The sequence below is a fragment of the Peromyscus eremicus genome, chromosome 5 (genome assembly GCF_949786415.1).
Source record: "Peromyscus eremicus chromosome 5, PerEre_H2_v1, whole genome shotgun sequence".
NCBI classification, from domain to species: Eukaryota; Metazoa; Chordata; class Mammalia; order Rodentia; family Cricetidae; genus Peromyscus; species Peromyscus eremicus.
The window spans coordinates 64,194,183-64,216,526 of record NC_081420.1 but is presented as its reverse complement, the minus strand read 5'-3'; the positions used below and the strand labels follow the sequence as shown (position 1 = coordinate 64,216,526).

Sequence of the window (22,344 nt, the reverse complement as noted above, 5' to 3'; positions counted from 1 at the left end):
TCCAGGACCCAGCCACAGGCTCAGGGTCACTGCCACTCTGAATGGCTTCCTTTTTCACCCCCAAATGTTCAGTATGTAGAGGCAAGAGGATTAACAGGAGGTTCAACAGGAAAGGACATAAGGGGTGATAAGCCACTGTGCTCTTTATGGAGAGATAAAAAAGTCATTGTGTGACATGAAATTATTTTAAATATTTCCCGGAAGTCTTGTCTCACTTCCTCTTTCTTTCCCCTTCATTGAGAAAATTTTTGTCTTCAGAGATAGCAGTTTGCTAAAGAATAATGTCTTCTAAAGTTAGCGGATACTGTTTAGTAACTCAGCTCTTCGCACACTGTGCCCTGTATTTAACATATCTCCCACAGTCTTGAATCACACGCTCCAGCAGAAGGCTCCTAACTCTCTCAGAGTGCAATGTTTGGCTTATGTCTGACAGTGTTTATATATGTTTGTATATATTATGTAACGTGTGTAATGTGCACTGTGCTGGCTGTAAGGATTTTTTTTTTCTTCTGAGGCAATTTAACAATCATGTACAGTGACGAGGACACTTGCATTAAATGTTGACAGATTTGTGCGTACTGAGTGGTAGTGAATACTGAGCACCTGGCACTCTTTGCTTCCCACTTACTCTTTAGCGTGCTAGTAGACTTACATTAAAAATCTGCCCAAGGCTAGGAAATTCTTTTAATGCAACTTAATTATGCTTCTTTAAGGAAAAAAAAAACTCTCAATCTGTGAAAACTGAATGTAAGATTTTATGAGAATATGAAGCAACAGCTTTTAAAAATAGTTTAATTAGAACAATGTATGAATTCCTAAGGTATGGCATAGTCAAATTGTCATGACTTTCAGGTTCTTAACATAGTGTATAAAGACTTACTTTATGTAGATGAGTGCTTTGTCTGCATATACGTATGTGTGTCACATGCATGTTGGCTGCCTGTGGAGGTCAAAAAAGGGCATTGGGGTCCATTGGAACTTCAGCTGGCAGTGTTCCTGACCCCTAAGCCATTTTCCCAGCCTCCTTAATATACTTTAACAGCACCTAATATGTTCCCAGAGAAATTTCAAAAAACCTCTTCTTAATAAATAGACATTAAAGCGATAATCTTTATTTTTTATCAGTGGCACTAATAATTGAGAGTACCTGAATATTATTTTCTCTTAAGATAGTAAATAGATTAGTGACACGGCTATTAACTTATTCAGCAACATTCCTCGACATGCAAAGATAAACAACTTGTTCTGTATTAAGTATGAATAGAAATGAGTGAAAAACAGATTACAAAATTTTTTCAACACATAGGTTTAAAAATTTTTTAAATGGTAATATCAAGGCTAATTGAGAGCTTTTCTATGTTGTTTTTGTGTATGTTTGTGTATAATGTGTGTGTGTGTGTTCGCACGTGTGCACGCACGCATGCACGCATGCTCATACACTCCCTTGTAGATGCCTGAGGTGACCACCGGTGTCTTTCTCTGTCATCACAGGTGCTGGGGATGTCTTTCTGTATGCTGTGAATGTGTTGCTCTGATTGATTGATAAATAAAACACTGACTGGCCAGTAGCCTGGCAGGAAGTATAGTATAGGTGGGATAAGGAGAGAGGAGAATTCTGGGAGTGGAAGACTGAGTCAGGAAATGCTGGCAGCTGCTGCTGCCATGAAAAGTAAAATGTGAGCCAGGTGGTGGTGGCACATGCCTTTAATCACAGCAATCGAGAGGCAGAGGCAGGTGGATCTCTGTGAGTTCGAGGCCAGCCTGGGCTACAGAGTGAGTTCCAGGAAAGGCACAAAGCTACAAAACAAAAAAACAAAAAAACAAACAAAGAGAGAGAGAGAGAGAGAGAGAGAGAGAGAGAGAGAGAAGATGTAAAGTACTAGTAAGCCACAAGCCACGTGGCAACTTATAGATTAATAGAAATGGATTAATTTAAGATGTAAGATCTATTTAGCAAGAAGCCTGCCACAGCCATACAGTTTATAAGTAATACAAGTCTTTGTGTATTTACTTGGGTCTGAGCTGGGCTGGAGAAAACTCCAGCTACACCCAGGTGTTCACTAAACCTGGAGCTTACCTACCCAGCTAGCCTGGCTGGCCAATGCATTCCAGGGAACCTCTGTCTCTGTCTCCCCAGTGCTGGTATTACATACAGCACCAGGCCCAGGGGCACATGTCTGTAATACCATGGAGTCTATTTTATGATGACTGACTACTTCTGAGCATGTGGCCTGCTCTGGAGTGTGGCTGACATACCCAATGTTCATTAGAGAAAAATCAATTTTCTCTAAAGGACTGATTGTCCCAGCAGGTATCAATTGTAAACAGCTTCTTGTTTAGGGGTGGGACTTTGTGTCCATTTCCCTTTCTCATGCTGGGGTGTTTTTCTGGCTTGAACTTGCTCAGGTCTTGTACATGCTGTCACAGACTCTGTGAGTTAATATGTGCATCAGCCCTATTGTGCCTAGATATATTGTTTCTTTGGAGCCATCCACCTTTGGTTTTCACAATCTTTCAGCCAGCTCTTCTGTAGCCTTGAGGGGAGAGATTGGATGAGGATATCCCGGTTTGGGCTGAGTGCTCCAACTCTCACTCTCTGCATATTCTCCAGTTGTGCCGTCTCTGGATTAATTACCGTCTCGTGCCAAAGAAGCTTCTCTAATGAGTATTGAACAACATATTGATCTTCTGTCCGATGGACCTTCACACATCCTTTTAAAAAAAGAAACCTGCTGGATCTAATTGGTGCAGCCCTTAAACACATGAATAAGGGGTCATCCACCAGAGCATGGGCAGTCTACCAGTGACCACACCTCAAAGAAAAATGGCACACCAACCAAAAGTTATCAACTGCCTATATTCCCTCCATCCATGCTGGAATGTTCAGTGGCTTGATCTTGTGCAGGCAACCGTAGCTGCACTAAGCCCATGAGTGCCAGTGCCTTGTCATAGCAAGACGACAGCATCTCACATCCCTCTTCCTATCCTGCAGCTCTTACATTCTTTCCACCCCCTCTTCTGCAATGTTTCGTGAGCTCTGGAACCTTGAGGTGCTAGAAGTGGGTCAGTTGACCAGCTGGGAGTCTCCTCTGCAATGTGGCCTCCTCTGCAATGCCTTATTAAGGAAAGTGCCAGGTGGCGAGTGTCTCTTGAAACATCTGTGTCCCTGAGCAGTCCATCTTGTTCCGCCATTCTAACGATTTCCTCTTAGTCACCACCCCACCACACCCCTTTTTTGTGCTCAGAGACACATCCTAGTCAACTTGTTCTCTCATGCAAGTTCTTGGCTTTGCTCACTTATGGCTGGAAAGATTTCTGACTTTGCTGAATCCATGCAACCTTCTAACCAGCTTTGCTGCTTGCTTTTAAATTTTTGTTTTGTTCTTTTGTTCTGCTCTGTTTTGACACAAGTTCTCACGATGCAGCCCAAGCTGGCCTCAAACTCTGCATCCTCCCACCTCAGGCTCCTGGCTCCTTGGATTATAGGGTACAACACCATGCCTGCTTCTCTCACATACTTATGGAAAAGAAACCATCCAGATTTCCTGAGAAGCATTTTCTAGGCCACCCACTACAGGAAACCAGAGCCACCAAATATAAAGCCTTTGAAATGATGTAGATATTCTGTCAGAGTTTACCAAACACAGACACACTTTCCTGTTTCCCTCTATAAAAAAAAAAAAAACATCCCTACCTAAATACTCAATATCACAGAGTAAACAAATAATTTTTCTGTTTTTATAATCAGTCATATTGCCATTGTCCTGGATATTATTATTTTTATTACAAATACACAGTTTTATGGCATCAAAACCATATTGAAGCTTAAGCAGGGTTTTTTCCCTGGAACCTTTTTTCTTGTGGACTGGCTTGAGAAATGAGTTACCATTTAAAACATGATTTTTTAAAGAGAAATGCTTCCTTATTGCCAAATATCTCCCCAAACCCTCTGAAATTTGACCTGTGTGCAAACAAAGATGTGTTCCAAATTCAACAAAAGCCTTAACGTCTTCTCACACACACACATATCCAGGTCCAGTGAGTCTGACCTTAACAGGGCTCGGTTTCCACAGTAGGAGCTGGTTATTCTATCAAGTTACTCCAACGTCTCCCAAGTTTGAGGAGGGGACAGTGAGTGCCTTTATAAGCCACCAGCATAATAATTCTAACCTGTGGCCACTTCAGGCAACAATGAACAAACAATCTCACCCATATTCACCTCCCTTGCTGCCCAACCACAGAGCATCAACATCCAAGATGGGATGGGATGGGGTGACCACACATATATGCCACTAGCCAATAGGGCATTCTTTATTTTTAATTTAGATCCCTCATCACCCTTAGCTTCATGGAGATGCACTCAGCTTGGCCTGTCGCACCTCAGAGTCTGAGTGGAAATGTGGAGAGGAGAAGAGGGGGCTACCCAGCTCCTGTTTTCCTCCTTCAAGGAAGCCAGTGCCTGCTGAGGTCAGCGGGGAGTGATAGAGGTCAGATAGACGCGTTCCCGCTACTGGTGCATTGGCCTCCCGATCCAAAGATTGGGGCTCTGTTATTTAGTGAAGCTTTCAACCTCTTGGGGTTTGGTTACCTATCTTCTAAAACCTCAGGAGAAGGATCAGACGTCCACGAAGGTTCTGCCTCCACACTTCACGGTCTTGGTCAGAAGGAAAGGATTTTAATGTGGCAGCCCCCACCCCTTCCATCGTCTAAAACATTTTGAAACATTCAACTGTCTGCAGCATTCAGGCCGATCCATTAAATCTAATTTGTTCCAGATCCTTCTTGGAATAAGATTTTAGAGTCAAATAAAGTGTTTCTCAACTATACTAAAGATGGTAAAATAATTTTTTTTTTTCAAACTACCAATTTTGTTATTTTGGTGGACTTTATCCAGGGGTTTGGGTAGCCTTTCAAACATGCTGTGATCTTCAGATAAGATGAGGTTGAAAAAGTAAACCCAAGCAAGGAACCGCAAGTTTCATGAAGAATAAAGGATTTTAAGTTTTTCGATGGGCAAGATTTTGTACTAAATGGCCCAAGTGTGAACTGATGAGGAAGAAGGCTGAAGAATGTGAGACCGTGCCTAGGGAGAAAGACAAAGCTACTCCGAGCCATCTGCATTAGACCCCAGAGCATCTGCCACGAATAACTTCAAGAGAAGGGAGAATCCTCGGGTATAAAGGGCCTTCTAAAGACTAGGCCAGGAAGCATGAGAGACCCACATCCTAAGCACTGTCCTTGGAGGTATGGTAGGAGGTCGCCTCTGAGTCTCTCCTTGCTTCAGCAAGACTGTTCCCACAGGAAGTCCAAATTACATCCAGATCATACAAACAGAGATGGCAAAAACCCAGAACCAGTTCATCTGTCAAGGATTACAGCTCTGCAAATAGTTTTCTAGACTCGAGTGGCCGGCAGACAGTGGCTTGGCAAATTTGCATAGTTTGTCTTATCCCTAAGAGTACTTTCTTTTCTGTTAATTGCCTCTGTCTACTGTTTCTCATCAATTCAAAACTCAGGGACACTGTCAGTTCCTAAACAACAGCCCTGGCTCACTCCCCCACCCCAGCCCCCCACCTAGCATAGATCTTTAAAACGAACACACAAGGAAAAAAAGAGTATTTCACCTGCCTTTGTTATGACCTACCAATTTCTTTTCATGCCTTTTGGAGTCATTTTAAAGGGCTTGAATAGTCACAGCCACAGTTTATTTCATAGCTAAAGCACTCATTGATGCCTGTGACTTACCCCAATCATGGTCAGTGTCAAGTGCATGCTCCCCTCCTTCTTTGAGAAAATAGCCTAGCCATCCATGGCTTCAGAAGGTCTGAGCAAGACAGTACACCTGGCTTCTGTGCTTGCTACTGAATTCATCTTCTCCATCCTGAAAAATGACACCTGAGGTAGTCCATTGACTTCCACTCACATGCACCTACCTGTGTGTACATGGGAGCACCTGCATGCACATATAACATATGTGTATACCTCATAGATATCATACAATGGAAAAAACGCCACATCCAAAGCCTAAGGAAGCTTCAGCACCATCAATTGAGAGCATTGATTCTTGTAGTTAGACCACATAACTCGGGAAGAAAAAAGTAGGGTTTCCCTCTGCCCACAAACCCTTAACATGTATGTCTTAATTGCAGGGTACATTGGCCCTCTAGGCTTGCCTCCTTTTAGATTTAATTATAGTCCACGAGTATAGTCTGTTCTTTCGTGTATGCTAGGAATACCTGAACTCCAAAGACACATCACAAACAAGAAAAAGATGGGATACAATGCTTACATGTGGACTCTCAGGGCCGCAAGTCATTTCACTCAACTGCTTTCTTCAAATCCCATTCTTCTAACTGCACTGCACTTTCTGGCTATATATTGTTCTTTTGAATCATAAATTTAAACCTATACCAGAGTGAGGAGTTTGGGGGAAAATTATGAAAATCAGAAAGTCTTGTTGGGGTCAAATTCTGAGTAACAGCTGGAGAAAGAAACATATTTACTACCAATCATTTCCTTGTTGCAGAAGGAGGCTGTTTGTTCTTAGGGAGTCACTTGACTGTTTACTTGGAGCTTCTCAGAGCATTGACCAATTTCCTCTTGACTGCATGTCTGCCTTACCCGGATGCTCAGAGACCAGCCTCCCTCACCTCCACTCATCTCAGGCCGAAGAGAAGTGTGGTATATGTGACCATGGCCACTGGGAAAGAGACTCCACTATCCAAATAGAAAATGGATTTTAATTGTTGTTTACATTTCTTGGATAACTGCTCCCCTTTTGTTGTGTTTTGCTTTGTGAAATAATTTCTGGTATGCCGTTTGAGAGAACTGGCTTGTAAGCTGTTTGAAGACCCTTTGACTGTGGTGCTCAACAGTAGCACTTTTTCTGTCTGCTAATCAGTGGTGTGAAATGAAAGGACCATGTTCCGTCGACCCCTGTCTTGCAAAGGCCCTGTTTTCTAGCAAGCAGGAAGACCTGTGATTCATCCAAAGACTGTATTAATATTGACAAATATTATAATATACCCCAGTATGTATGTTCTTTATTTCCACATAAGCCACATCTGTTGAAACCACACAGAGTTCTTGGTTTGGGGCCATTGTTTTATTAATACTGATAATAATCATAGGTTATAATTTGAGAATAGAAAATCACAACTAGAAACTAGGGAAATGGCACAGTTGGTAAAATACCCACCATGCAAACACAAGGACATGAGTTTAATCCCAAGAACCTATGGAAAGAAATCACCCAGAGCCAGAGACAGGCAAATCCCTGGGGTTTTCTGGCCTGGCAGCATAGCCTACTGGGATAATTCCATGCCAATAAGAGACTCGGTCTCAAAACAAACAAACAAAATAAAAAAACAGGAAACCCCAAAGTGGGTGTCACTTGAGAAACAATAGCCAAAAGTGTACTCTAGCATCCACATGTATGTGCATACACATTTTCACACATATATGAAGCTACACACACATACAAATAACCATGACCCAGTTTTTCCAGTACTTCCACTCTGTACGTTAGCTTACTTCTAGAGGCTGGGGCAGGAGATCACAGATTTAAGGTTAGCCTGAGCTACATAACGAGACCCTATCTCAAAGAAAATGAAAAGAAAGAGAAGTTGCACTTAATAAATCTGAAATCCATGACAGCAGACACATACAGAAAATGTAATACAAAACATATGAGGAAGTAGGGATTTACACAATTCTTAATTGTCGGTCTGAGGTCAATTTTTTTTTAATCTTAGGCTGTAAACCCTTTTCTATCAGATCCTGAATTTCTGAGCATTTGTGAACAGCTCCTTTGTTTATCCTTCTGGTAAGACCAGGCTCTGTCATTGTCCTGGGACATTCCAACATGCCTGGAGCTGACACATCTGAGTTCTCACCTTACTTTGGTCATTGGTTTTGAACATGTTCTCTAGATACGTTACCTCTGTCACACTCAGCATCCTATTCTTCATCCATCCTATTTTTATACTGTTCTCACTGCCTCTCTCCAGGGAGCCTTTCTTTCTTAATATGCATGCTTTCTCGGAAGTAGTCAGCACAACTCTGCCCACTCTCAAAGCTACCTTTGGCCAAACTTTCTTTCCAGCCATGCCGAGAATGCAAGATGATTTACCTGGACATTCTTTTAAAAGTTGTCATAATCTCCCTTCTGCAATTTCCAAGTCACTGCCCTGGAAGTCCTAACCAGACATACTTTCATAGTCCAGCTTCTCCACCCTTTAGCTGGTAGTCCCATTATATCCCAATGGCTGGATATTCATGGGGCCAACCTTATCACAAGGAAACTCTGTCCTCCTCCATCTCTATATTGGCTTCTCTAAGCCTTTACTACACTCTGGAATTCCAATCCATTTTCCTTCACATTACCGTTGGTAGTGGCCTGAAGACAAGTGTGTCTCCAAATGATTGATTTTCGTATCACAAAATCCAGCCCATGATATACACCATCTAATATTCTCTCTCATCTTCAACTTCTCTCTGCAACACTTTGGGAGAAAGGTCATTTCCTTCTGCTACTCCAGGCTTATTTTTCTACATCAAATGTCCCTGTTCGGTGTGTCTTCAACCTCTTCTTCTCTGCCATCCCTTCCTTGGATTTTACAAGCCTCAGAAGTTTCCTTTCTCATCAAAATAAAAAGTAAGCCAAATAATTCAACCTGTATCATTTTCAAGAGTGGTCATCTTCTTGCCTATCACTTAAGGCTCATCTCAAAACTAGTTTTTGTTTGCTTGCTTGGTAGCTTCATTTATTTAGTGTTTGTTTGTTTGTTTGTTTGTTTGTTTGTTTTGGGCAGGACCTCTTGGTGCAGCCCTGGCTACATGAAACTATCTATACAGATTGGCAGCTACATTCTATTTATTTATTTGTTTGTTTGTTTGTTTGTTTGTTTAGGACAGGACCTAATGGTGCAGTCCTGGCTACCTGAAACTATCTATACAGATTCTGGCATGGAAAGAAACCACTTTAACATGAGAATAACCAAGGGACTTCATCTGATACTCTTCTAAACAACTGTCACTTATCCAAACCCTCTTGAATAATTACAATTCAATTTTTACCCACAGAATCTCCCACTCCGGAAAGAACCACAAATTCTTAGCTGACACGGCCAGTCAATACTTACGTCTCTCATCATGTTTTCCTCTTCTTCAGGATCTGGGGGACACCTAGAATCCCTTGGTTTTGCAAATTTCCCTTTCATTCCTACCGGACTTCCCATCCCATCCTCCCAAGTTGTCCATGTTAGATTTCCTCTCTCTGCCTGTTTTCTGGTGTTTCCTAGGAGCATGCATGTGGCTCTTTGCTTCTTGCTTTTTCTTTTCTCACGGAGACCAGTAAGTGGCAATCATGGATGGGCCTGATAGTTACTTCTAGACCATGGAAAGCACGTACCATATGAAGTGGAAGCCCAGAGCGTCATGATGATGCAGCTCAGGAACAGAAATATGCTGCTATACCATAGGAATCAAAGGGCTCTTGGTGAGATGAATCTGGGGATGCAAACAGGAGCAAAATCCAGCATGTCATGACTCTTGACATCCTGAAGTGTTTGGATCCCATCCCTTTGTCTGTCTGGTAGATTCTTCCAGGCCCTTAGATACACTGATCACCACTGTTTTATCTTTTGTAGTACATCCCACATCTGCTATGCCGGAATTTCTTTTTTCATTCCAGACATGAGTGTACTAGTGTTGCTTCTATCATATATAGACAAACGAAGTAAAGGGAGGCTTAATATGCAGGGTGGAAGTGGGGAATAGTACATTTCTATGTTCAGTTGGTTGTAGGCATTCCAAACTTTTGCCACTGTGACACAACACTGAATTTCTACCAAGTTTATACTTGAGAACTATGCAAACAAAATAATAATTTAAAAAAATCTCATAATGCTTTAAGTTCATTCACTATTTTGTATTGGGACCCATTCATAATTTTCCATACTGCTTATGTCCTATGAGCTGCAGCAGGTTAGGCAGATCTGCAAGCAAATACTCTCACTAGGATATTGTGTGTGGTTCATCGGAATCCAAAATGTGTTTTCAGCTAGAACTTGTGCTCAACAGGGACATTGAGATAAAATCACCAGTTCTAGAATACAAACTAACTAAGAATGGAAAGCAAGCTGTAGTATGGCAGTGTATGCACTGGGAAAGCCATTGTTCTTAGGACATTGCTCTCCTCACAGAAGCACTTCTCATGGGCATGGGAGCAGGTCGCAATCATGGAGACGGTAAGTTGTAGACCACATCAGGCTATCCCCAACCCTTTCTAGATCCCCTAGGGTTCATCTTTCCACATAGAAGTTGCCCTGCTTTAGCCAGCCGCCTTCATCATGAGAAAAACATTGAGAGTAACTCATGTATGGAATGGCAGCTTCTTGGTTTCTGCCCTCCTGGGGAAGTGATTTCTTCTTAAAATCTCATCCTTACGAGATAAATTTCCCAAGAATGTGCTCTCCTGTGCCTCATGGATTCCTGTAACTGAAGAGTGGACAGGCGTGTTCGTTGTCAGTGTGAGACAGGTCGTGTCGAATGTGCCAACGGCAAAGCCCAACCTTTGTGAACTCTCATGTGAATCCAATTCAGTTGCCCAGGGTTTGAGGTGAAGGAAAATGTAAAAACTGTGGCTGCGGCTGTGTGTGGTGACTCCTGCTTTCTCTCTGCAGCCTGATGCCTCCCTGGAGGACACCCCCGAGCTCAGTGCCTTCTTGAGAAATGCTACAATTCCTCACCTTGTCAGGAAGAGGGATGTGCCGGTGGTCCAGCTCCACAGACAGAGCCCGGCAAAAATACTGGTGAGTTGTCATTACGTGCACAGGACTGGAGGAAAACATTGGCTTAAATAGAATTCCCAGACACGATGGTTTAACTTCAACTCCTTTTCAGTCTCCTTCAACTGGGGGCAACCTGTACTATGGAAAATGAAAGTGCCTTTCTTGTAAAGATTAAGGAGTGTTTGTAATATAACCTTTATATTCTTCTAAATCCACCATGGAGGCCTCTTCAGAGAAATAGAGATGAAAATAAAGTGTGACTGTGAATCCATTCCAAGAACAAAAAGAACAAGACAGGAGGAAGGATGGGAGTAATAATATCCATACATGACAACGTCATACTGAATCCCATTATTTGGAGATTAATTTTTAAAAATCAATTTAAAATCATTAAGTTTCAGTTGTTAGCCCACACAGAGGCCCAGAGCTGGGCAGTTGAGATGAGTGCCAAGAGCCGCATCTACCCAGTGTGTGTCCTTACAGTGTCACACCTATCCCTGAGTCTCATGGGGCTTAGCTTGTCCAAAGGAGGCGAGCACTGTGTGCTCAGGGAAACCAAGTCATCTTGTCATTAGTATGCACCTCCATATGTGTTAAGGCACTGCTTACAAAAACCACGTGACAGGATTCAGCCTAGGTGCTTTTCAGCACATGAGCAGATAAAAGCAATGTGATTAGTCATAGGCAATGGAACACTGAAACACCTTGAGGAAGGATGAAATCAAGTCATTTTCAGGAAAATTAATGGAACTAGCAGACATCATACTGAGCAAAATAAACCACACAGAAAGCAAGAATTGCATGGTTTTTCATATATGGAATATAGAATATAAAAATAAAAGATCACCAGAAATCCCACTATCATCTTAGCAAGCCAGCAAACACACCCAGGGACTTGGGTGATACATGCCTACAATCCCCACACTTGGGAAATAGAGGCAGAGAGATCAGGAGCTCAAGGTCATCTTTGTCTACACAGCAAGTACAAGGCCAGCCTAGGCCACATGAGGACCTATCAAAAGACCTGAATTAAAGTAATAAAAAGGCTACTGGAAAGGTGGGGGGATAGAGAGGAGAGTAGGAGAGGGCAGCCAATAGGCAGATGAGACCAAAGTGTGATGTGTGCGTGTATGAAAAGTCACAGTGAAATCCAATAACATGTGCAATGAGTATGCATCAACTTTAGGAAAACATGGACGGCAGAAGGGTGAGAAGAAAACAACAATATCATATTTATTAGGAACTCTGTTGCATTGTATTTCTATGTATTAGTTAGTATAAAATAAAATCTCCTTATAGAAAAAAATAGTGGGTTCAGGTTTTCTGGGTTGAAATGTGGGGGTCTTGGCACTGAGGGGCTCTGGTGGGTCTAGCCTGATCTTAGTCTGGAATTTGCAGAACTGTCAGCATGAATCAGTATTTTTATGCCAGGCCCTTACCCACCCCAATGCTGATTCTGATCTTATCTCCTCACCTGTATCTGCTCACATGAATGCTCATCCTTTCCTGACCATGTAGCAGAGGCACAAAGCAAGCATCAACGTTCAGTTCATCAGCATTTCACAGACTACATCCATAAGGACTCAGTTACAGGTACATTCTCAAATTCTGCAGAAATCAGAGACTACCAGACATCCCATCCTCTTTTTGAGCATCCCTAGGGACTTGGGTTAAGAACAGACTGAGAACACTATACCTCGGATAGAGCAGAGGCTGGCTGAGAAGATGCTTTTTTGCCTCATACTTGTACTGAAGAAGCCCAACCTAATGTTCATTATCCTGCACTGATTCCAAATTGAAGCTACAACCTCAAGTAGCCAATCCAAAGTCACAAACAGAAAGAAGAGAGGCCTTCATCAGGAAGCTTCAGGACCAAGGAAAGAATGAGGAAAGGATGAAAAAGATAGAACTCTGAGCCAAGGAGAGCTCTACAGCTGTTTCCACAGGAGTACCAGTCACTGCCCTGGCCAGGTGGGGAGCTGGGAAAACCCCAAACCCATGCTGCTAGTCCTCTCCCAGAAATGCTGAATGACTATGAGACTCCTCTGGGTACTACAATGCTCTGACTATCAGGCCTGCTTCCCTACCAGCCCACCCTATCTAAAACCCACAGATGAGAATATGCATGGTTTTCCCTGCATTGCTTCCCCTGGGCAGAGCTCAGCACCTGGCTCATGTGCTCAGTGACTGTGTAAACAAATGACTCGGGTGTGAATTCACTGAACCACTGGTGATAGCTTTTAGAGTCATAGCTGAAATGCCCTTAGAATTCCATTCCACCAACTCCTGTTCTTCCTCTCTGGTCCTTCATCCTCTTAACTCTCAACACAATTATGAAAAATCTACTGCACAGATTAAAAGATAGTTTAAGTACCAACCAAATTTACCAGCCACCACACTCACTGAATTCAAAATACAATGTCCATTCTGGCACTATTTCAGTGAACTCCAGTGTTCCAGGCAGTCATAAAAGTGACATAATTCCAGGTAGCTAAAGGGGGTAAATCTATATCCAAGGGTTTGAATCTCAAAGTTTAGCATTTGCATAACTGAAAGAAAAGTCATGACAAGTGTTGTTACTTTTCTCTTTGCTGTGACCGAACACAAGACATAGCAACTTAGTGAAGGATTTCTTTTAGCTCACAGTTTTAGTGATCTGGTTCACCGCATGGTCCCTTGGCCCCATGGGCTTGGGCAGCACATCATGGTGGTAGGGTGTGTGGGAAGAAGAGCTCTTCATGCCCTGGCTGATCAGGAGTCAGAGAATAGAGAATACCAGCTCTCAGCTTGCTTTCTCCTTTGTCCATTTATTCATCTCACACCACAAAGTGGTGCCACCTACCTTCTCAAATTATCTTCCCCTTTCACAAGTCATTCTCTGGAAATGGCTTCACAAGCATGCCCAAAGGTGTGCCTCACCAATCTCCTAGGAGACTGCAAACTTAGTCAAACTGACAGTAAAGATTAACCATCACAAATTTCAGTTGTCAAAATGGAAAATTTGAAAGTTCTAATTTGCAATTGATAAAATGGAGAGCGGCAGTATGAGTGAATGTTAACAACGGTTTTCTCCTAACCAAAGTGGAGAATTCATTGGGTGTAAATAGCATCCCACTCCCTCAGCAAATTAGTCAGGTTGTGGAGCGGGTTGTTGAAAAGATCAAAAAGAGGAAGAGGAGAGGGGTTCTAACAAGAGGCTAGCCTCAGGTACAGTAGCTACGTCTGAGCAACAATTGTACATGAGGTTATTCGTTTTACGACAAAGATGCATTGGCATGGCAGAAGCATTTGTTCTGCTCTGTAATATGTAGGCCTTGGGCACAGGGTGTTAAGACCCATGGGAAAATTCCTGTCTGCAGACTCTGTTTCTTCCTGAGTTCTGAGCCCAGATCAGTTCCTCTGGGGCCACAGTCTTGGTGGTCAGCTGAGATGGAGGCACATGTGAGTTTTGAAGAAGACAAATGGAACAGCATGTAGGAAAGTGGGAAAAGCTTGAATTGATTGTAACTTTTAAAGCAGAGGAGGAAATAAGTAAACGCCTGATAATCCTAACTACTTATTCCAGTCCAATAAAGTAGGACAATTTAATTCCCAATTACAGTACTAACATTCCAGAACATATCCCTAATAGTCAAGAGCTTCAAAAAAGGATGATAGGGTGGCATAGACACAAATCCCAGCTGTGCATTAATGAGACAAAATACTTAAGGAAGTAGAGTTCCCGTTTGAGATGATAAATCCTGTGGGTAGATGGTGTGGTGATTGCACAATTGGCCTGGGCTCCGAAAAACAATGAAAGAGGTTTTTGTAACTATGGCCTAGTGCTGGAGAGATGGCTCACTCTGAAAAGTGGTTTCCTGGCCAGCATAAGGACCTGAGTTCAGTCCCCAGAACCCATGTAAAACAGCTGAGTATGGGGTGTGCATCTGATCCCAGTACTCAGGAGACAGATATGTTGGGTGCCCAGGGCTCAGTGGCCAGCCTAGCATCTTTGGCAAGTTTCAGGTCAGTGAGAGACATTGTCTCAGTATAGAAGGTGGGCAGTGCCTGAGAAATAACATCTGAGGTGACCTCTGGCCTACATGCATATGCATACATGGGTATGTGTACTTGTACACACACACACACACACAGGAACACATACAATTGTGTCTTAACTTCTAATATCTGCTTATTTCTTCTTAACAGGAAAATTAAAGCATGGAAATAAAGAGTACAAGAGAATTTAACTCCAATATCACACTTAAGGGAAAAGCACCTGAGATACAAGAGAAAAAGGCTACAATAATCAGCAGATTATGATTCGAGGGCCTGTACTTCTGTCAGACTGTACAATGGCTTCAAAATGTTAGAGTGGGCAATCCTTATCGTCCTTTTTAGAATAAATTAATAAAACTGTATGTTGTCATTAATAAAAGCTGACATCTATAGAATTCTACTGTGTACAGTAAAAATGGGAAGATCCCATTGGAAAACCAATATCCAGACTTCCACAGAACTAAATATTTGCAAAAAAACAAGATTCACATTCCTCTTTAAATGTCAGCTTTGTGCGTGAATCTTGAGCAAAAGAGCAGTAGAGATCTATAAATAGTATTCTCTTGAAATCTGCAGGCATTTGTGTTGTAGGTCAGGTTTCTGCCCTTCTGCTATTTCTCATTAAATATTTTAACATAAATTTCAATCTCTAAATATCATAGGAGTATTTTCCTTGCAAATGATTGCCAAGACAGTCATTAGTTTCTGTGTCTGATTTCAGACTCATATTACAGTCTCCTTTTCTCTTATTGGCTCAAAAACTGCAAACCATGCAACACCCACCCATGTCCTTGAATCAAGACAACTCTGAGGAGAGGATGATTATGTAAAGTTTACTCTAAAATCAAAAGCTAAAGAAGACCTCCTACAGTTTTTGTTTGGTTACAACCAAGTACGGAATCCCATTCCTGATTAGGAATTTGTAAGTGCAAAATGCCAACATCCTGTGTTGGGATCATGATTTCCAGTTTGTGTTTTTAAAAATGTGTATCTCCAACATGGAAACTTAATTCTTCTTCCACCTAAAGCCATCTCCACCTCCCTCACCCTAGGCCCCTGATGCTTTTGTCCTGATTGCCTCCCTCTCCAGACTTTTCTCTGTTCTCTTTACCTACTTAACTTACCATAACCATGTCTTTCTTCATTTCTTTTCTGCATCTGATGCTATTGACCAGCTCCTGGAACTATCACAGCCCTTCCCTTGCCTCTCCCGGGATGTCCTCTCCTGGCTGTCTTCCTACCCTCGCTTATTCACCTGAGGGTTTTTATGGCCCGCTCTTTTTCCCCTCTCTGTACCTGGAGATTCCATCTTCAACCTCCTGCCTCCTCTGTAATACTCTGCTTTGGGGGGGGGGGGGTACTTTTTAAGTCCAATTAGAGAGGAATGGGTCTGCACAGGGAATGTGGAAAACAGACTATGCAGTACCCATGTATTCCAACACTCTATTATTAGTCATCTTTGCCATCACTGTGATCAAAGCACCCTGCAAAGCAAGTTCAAGGGGGAGAGGTTTATTTGAGTGCAGTTTCTGAGAAGTTTCAGCTTGTCCTAGGGAAGGCTGAGTACCAGGAGAAGCTCTGTCTGGGTCTTGGGAGTACATGAAAGCAAGTGTACATTTATAACCAGTCAGAAAGTAGATAGTGCAGGTTGGAACCAGAAGCAAGTATAACCTTACAAGTGCGCCACTAGTGGCCTCCTCCCAACCAGGTTCCACGTGCTAAAGACTTCATAGCCTCCCCAGACAGCGCCACCTTCTGGATATCAAGTGTTCAAACAAATGAGCCTGTGGAAACCGGGATCCAATGAGAAGATTCGTTTGATAGGTAGAATTTCCTTATCGTGAACATTTTCCACGTTGTATGTCTTGTATTTAAAAGAGGGTCCTTTATAAGATGGGTAAGTGACTGGTTTGACAACAGTGTAATGCATGGAACTTGTACACGAGTCAGCTCTACGATCAGGAAGCAATTTGGACTGAAGAGAGAGGGTTGCGAAACAATTGCTTATCAACGAGTCATTAACTTTGGGTCCTTGAGGTGACAGGGACCCACGAGCCTCCTCTGCAAAGTCTTCCAGGTTTCCCCAGTGCACCTTCATCTCTAAGAAACATCTTCCCGAGTTCTGAGAAAATGAAGAAGAGCTCACCGGCTGCCACAAGAAGATGGAGCCCTTAGAAAGGAGCATGGATTTAACTGTACTTTATGATCCATTTTTACCTTTCTATTCACAGGAAACAACTTCTCATCATCGCTACCTGTTCTTTGTCTCAGTTACTTCAGTGAATTTGTTCTTTCTCTAAATTAAATAGAGTAAATTAGATTTGCAGACAAGCTAGTATCGTCTGCGGAAAGACAGCAGCTTCGGTGTTGATTCTTTACTGCCGTTCAAGACACTAATATTCTGCCTCTGCCTTTGCCTTTTTCAGAACTGCACCAACATCGAGTGTTTGCAGATCTCTTGCGCAGTGGGGCGACTCGCAGGAGGAGAGAGCGCAGTCCTGAAGGTCAGATCAAGGCTGTGGGCCCACACGTTCCTCCAGGTAACAGTGGCATTGACCATATCTTACCCACTATTCCCCCAGAGCCTCCTCCCGAGAGATCCGCACCAAGGCCCTCTGTAAGAATTTCTCATTTGTACGTGTGCGTGTGCATGTGTTAGTGTGTGTGTGTGTGTGTGTGTGTGTGTGTGTGCGCGCGTGTGTGTGTGTGTGTGTGTGTGTATGCACATACTAGTGGGAGGCCAGAGGTCGATGCTGAGTGTCGTTTTCTATCCTCCTCCCCCTTCCTTTCTGAGCCAGTCTGTCACTGAACCTGGAGCTCACCAACAACACAGCAAAGCTGCTTGGCCACCTCTTCCCACACCCCTTCACCGCTGTCACCATCATCCGCACGGCAGGCATGCGCCACTATACGTGGCTTTTTTCATGGGTGCTGGGGATCCTGGCTCAGGTCTTCATGCTTGTGCAGGAAGCAGGTTATTGACTGAGCCATCTCCCCAGCCCTGATTTTTCATTCTTTTAATTTTTTTAAGTTTTAAATGTAAGGATTTTCATTTTTAAATTTCAAGGATTTAAATATTTCAAAGGAAATTTCCATAGGAGGGGTGAGCCAAGATCGACTGGAGAAGACACTGGACCTCAACTTGCATGGGCACACAGAGATACACATGCACACACTACTGTCTCCCCACCACAAAGCTTGACGAACTTCCCCACTGCACAGACAGATAAAGCAGCAGGCAATCTTCAGAGTCAAAGAATCCAAACTCTCTTGAGGTGCTCGTCTGGCTTCAGCCCATGCTGTACTGATGCTGTCTGAGAGGCATTTTCTAGAACAATCTTTCTATTTCAGTTCCTAGTCACCTCCCCCAGCAGATAAAATTGCCCTGAGTCCCTGAGAGCCCAGTGAAAGACTGCTGGTCAGGCAGGAAATAGCATAGAATCAGTGTGGAGATACAGCCATGCATCCAGAAAACTGAATAAACAGAACCAACGTAGAAAGAAACAGGAAGATTGTTCTAAAAGTTCTCAGACAGCATAAGTGCAGCACAGGCTGTAGCCAGGCAAGCATCTCAGAAGAGTGTGGACATTTTGAATCTGATGATTGCCCACTGCTTTGCCTGTCTATGCAGTGGTGAAGTCCACTGAGCCTTGAAGTGGGGAGAGAGTAGTGTGCCCATGTCTATCTGTATGTGCACATGCAAGTTGAGGACCAGTGTCTTCCCCATTTGAGTTCCTCTTTATTTGTTGAGGTGAGATCTATTGCTGAACCCAGATCTCTCAAATTCTAGCTAAGTCTAGCTACTCAGCTTGCTATGGGAATCCTTTGTCTCTGCCTCTCAAGCGCTGGGATTGCAGATGGCCACCACACCTGCCTGGCTTTTATGTGTAGAGTGAATGTGGGGTGTCATGCCTGCAGAGCAAACACTTTATCCACTGATCCCCCCCCCTCGCTTGACTAGGAATACATTAAAGATTTAAGTCTCCTTACACTGAGAAATGAAAATCAATTCAATGATACTACTGTGCTCAGACGTTGTTTTGGGGAAGCTGTCATATTCTACCTCCCAAGCTAGACAGACTCATTGGCCTCACGTAACAACGAAAATCACCTTTGGTTACCTATTACTATAGGATTTTGTGTCTCTAGATCTTCATCTTCTCTATTATTGAAAATACTTTGACAATCCCCTGAATTTTCTCTAAATTTTCTTATAGAGCAAACAAGAGGAAGAAAATTGGTTTTTTTTCCCACTTTCCATGCATCTTACATAATCCTAGTAGCTTTATATGGTCACTACTATTATAAACAGTACATTATGGATGTGCCAACTGTAGTTCAGAGAAACTAAACCACTCAGGTTCTTCAGCTGTCCTGTTTTAAGCCAGTGTTCTTCAACACTACCCAACACTACAGAGGCTAAGGCAGGAAGATGGTGTTTTGAGGCCAATGTTGAGTTGGAGAACTGCCTGAGCCAAATCACAAAGATCCTGTGTTCAAAAAAAATTTTTAATCCTGTCTCAAAAAGTCAAAGCCTAAAAGGTATATAGTTCAATGATAGAGCACTTGCCTAGCATATATGAGGATAGGGTTCAATCCCCAGCAACTCACATATGCACACACACACCACACACCATACACCATACACCACACACCATACACCATACACCACACACACACCATAGAAGTCCTAGGCCAATGTAGTAGAGATGTAAGTTCTGAGGGAGCTCAAAGAGTTATCCTCTACCTTCTGTAGAACAAAGTGTTAAACGGTCTTATTAATAAAAACCCAGAGCCAGATATCAGGGTTAAAACCTGAGAGATCAGAGGAACAGGAAAAGCCACAGCTAACCTCACCTCACCAACACCACAGCTTCCCAAGAGACCTACTTCCTATACTTCCTACCCATGCCTATATGCCTTTCTGTTCTGCCAACTCATTTCCTCTCTCCACCCAGCTACTTCACTTCCTCTTCCTGCCCAGCTCTGTCACTTCCTGTCTGTCTGTACAGACCTCCAGATCTTTATGGTTAACTAGTACTGCAATTTAAGGCATGTGCCAAGACACCTGGCTCTGTTCCCAATGTGGCCTTGAACTCACAGAGATGCAGACAGATCCCTGCCTCCCGAGTGATAGGATTGAAGGTGTGTGTGCTACCATTGACTGACCTCTATGTTTAATATACTGGCTGGCTTTTTCCTCTGATCCTCAGATAAACTTTATTGGGGGACACAGATACAATATCACCACAACCTTCCCCTTATTCTTGGCCTCCATCAGCTTGTGAACATCACTCCAACCTCAGTTGATATATCACCTCATTCATGTCTTGTGTCTTCTTTCTCTCTCTTTTTGTGAATGATACCATAGTGTGTCTAAGGATCTGCATGAATGTGTGTGTGTGTGTGTGTGTGTGTGCGCGCGCGCGCGCGCGTGCGCCAGAGATAGGTGTCAGGTGTCTTCCATTATGTCTCTTTTTGTTCTCTTTTGAGATCAAGTCTCCTGCACTCACCAACAGGCTAGCCTGCAGACCAAGAAGCTCAGAGAATCTGCCTGCCTCTGCCCCCACCCCACCCAACCCCACAGTGCTAGGATTATAGACATGTACAACCACACCTACCTTTTTAACATAGATGCTGGGGATCTGAACTTAAGTCCTCAAGCTCACAAGGCAGGCATTGTACCAACTGAACCATATCCTCAGCCCTCTTCTCTGTCTCTTTAAGGACACGATCCTTGGATTTATAGCCCACCAGAATCAGTATAATGTCATCTCAAACTTGACCTTAAGTTCACAGAAGTCATATTATGAGATCCCATGTGGCCATGAACTTGTGGGGAGGATGCTCAGTCCGCCACAAGAGCAGTGTTACATCCCTCCAGCAACCTGTACCATTCCATTCTGCTACTGTGTAATAATCTAGTTCACACGCTCTTTAAAATACTTTACTAACCTTAGTGTTTGGGAGAATTAATTATGGCTTAAGGCTTTTATTTTGATTTTTCTTTCTTTCTGTTCACTCTATATCTTTCCCATCAATTTTCAGATATATCATTACTAATCTTGGGCAAAAGTTGTAATTAGAAGCAAGCCAATGTAGATTTCTTTTGCACTCTTGGTAAACATTGGCCAAAATATGGATGAGAACATGTAGGGAAGCATGGTTATGAATTTCATAGACAGATTAATGTCTGAAAACTACCTATGAGCCAAATGCTCTGTAAAAAACCAAATCCACACATTAAAAAAAAAGTTCTGGGCCTGATGTCCCTGATTTAAACTATGATCTGTTCTCATTGTCTTGATGGCTATGGGGTCAGGAGGGGCAAGCTCAATTTTATTCTGAACTGGCTGTGTTCAACTGAGCTTATAAGTCTGAATTACCTTCTGTGTGAGATGAAAGGATTGGACAAAAGTCTCCTTTCTGTCCTGAAAATTCAGTGATGTATGGGCAGCTCATATGGAACCTCTCCTAATAAGTTATTTATGATGTTTATTCTACTTAGCTAAAGTCAGCAATAACTCTGTGTGCTTTATTAATGGCCTCCTTTTGTATTGTGTTGACACTTTGGTTGACTCAGAACAGACTATGTCAAAATGGCTCTCGCTAAACATTAAGGAGCAGCCAGCCAAACCTTCCAGAGAGGTCTGCCTGTCTGCAAAGAGCCAGGTTTCTGTTGAATGATGATCATGCAGCTAGGCACCAGGATAAATGCTCATGTGTGAATTACTTAATCTTTAAAGCGAACCTGTGGGATACATACGGTTATTATCAACTACATTTTACAAGAGAGCAAACAGAGACATGAAGGCTAAGTGGCCTTTCCAGGGTCACATAGCTGGTAAGAGGAGGATTCTGGGAGTTTTAGTCTCGAGTGCATCTCTAGGTTAGAGTGCTGAACCAGAGATTACCACGTGACACTCACCTACTAGAAATTTCATGTCATAATCACGTGACTGCTAACCTATACCCTGATAGTGTAGGTTACTCTATGGTAACCACAATATGGAGATATTTTTCTGGAATATATAGGGCCTTACTACTGTGTTAAAGGATCTATATATTTGTATAACATGTTATTTCAAAATCCAGGAAGGAAGACATTGGTTGGTTTGAGACAAGAGCTCACAGCCCAGGCTGGCCTCCAACTCACAATCCTCCTGCCTCTGCTCCTGAGAACTGGGATTACCAAATCACAATACTCCTGCCCCTGCTCCTGAGAACTGGGATTACAGGCATGCACCATCACCCCTATGATAAACAAAAGATAATTCTTGAGTTGTACTACTTAGCAGAGTAGTAATAGTAATGAACTTTGGATTTAGAACTGCCAAGCATCTTGTTCCTTTTCATTTCCTCTGCCAAAACAGACTATTAGGGCCCCACATGACATCAGTCATACCTTGTTTGAGGCAGATAACTCTGGTCAAAGCCAGTCACATGTTTTCTATTGCCTTGAGGACACATAGGCAAATTTCTTTCTGCTTTATAGTTGAAATACAGAAAAAAG

General features: G+C 42.7%; 1 protein-coding gene across 1 annotated transcript in view; it reads left to right on the top strand.

The window, feature by feature from the left end:
* Positions 1-22,344, top strand: part of Itga8 (integrin subunit alpha 8) — a 180,223-nt gene that overhangs the window by 139,907 nt on the left and 17,972 nt on the right. Inside the window, exons 26-27 of the mRNA XM_059263596.1 lie at positions 10,686-10,814; positions 17,258-17,371. Coding sequence (XP_059119579.1) covers positions 10,686-10,814; positions 17,258-17,371 — 243 coding nt within the window. The remainder of the gene's footprint in view (positions 1-10,685; positions 10,815-17,257; positions 17,372-22,344) is intronic.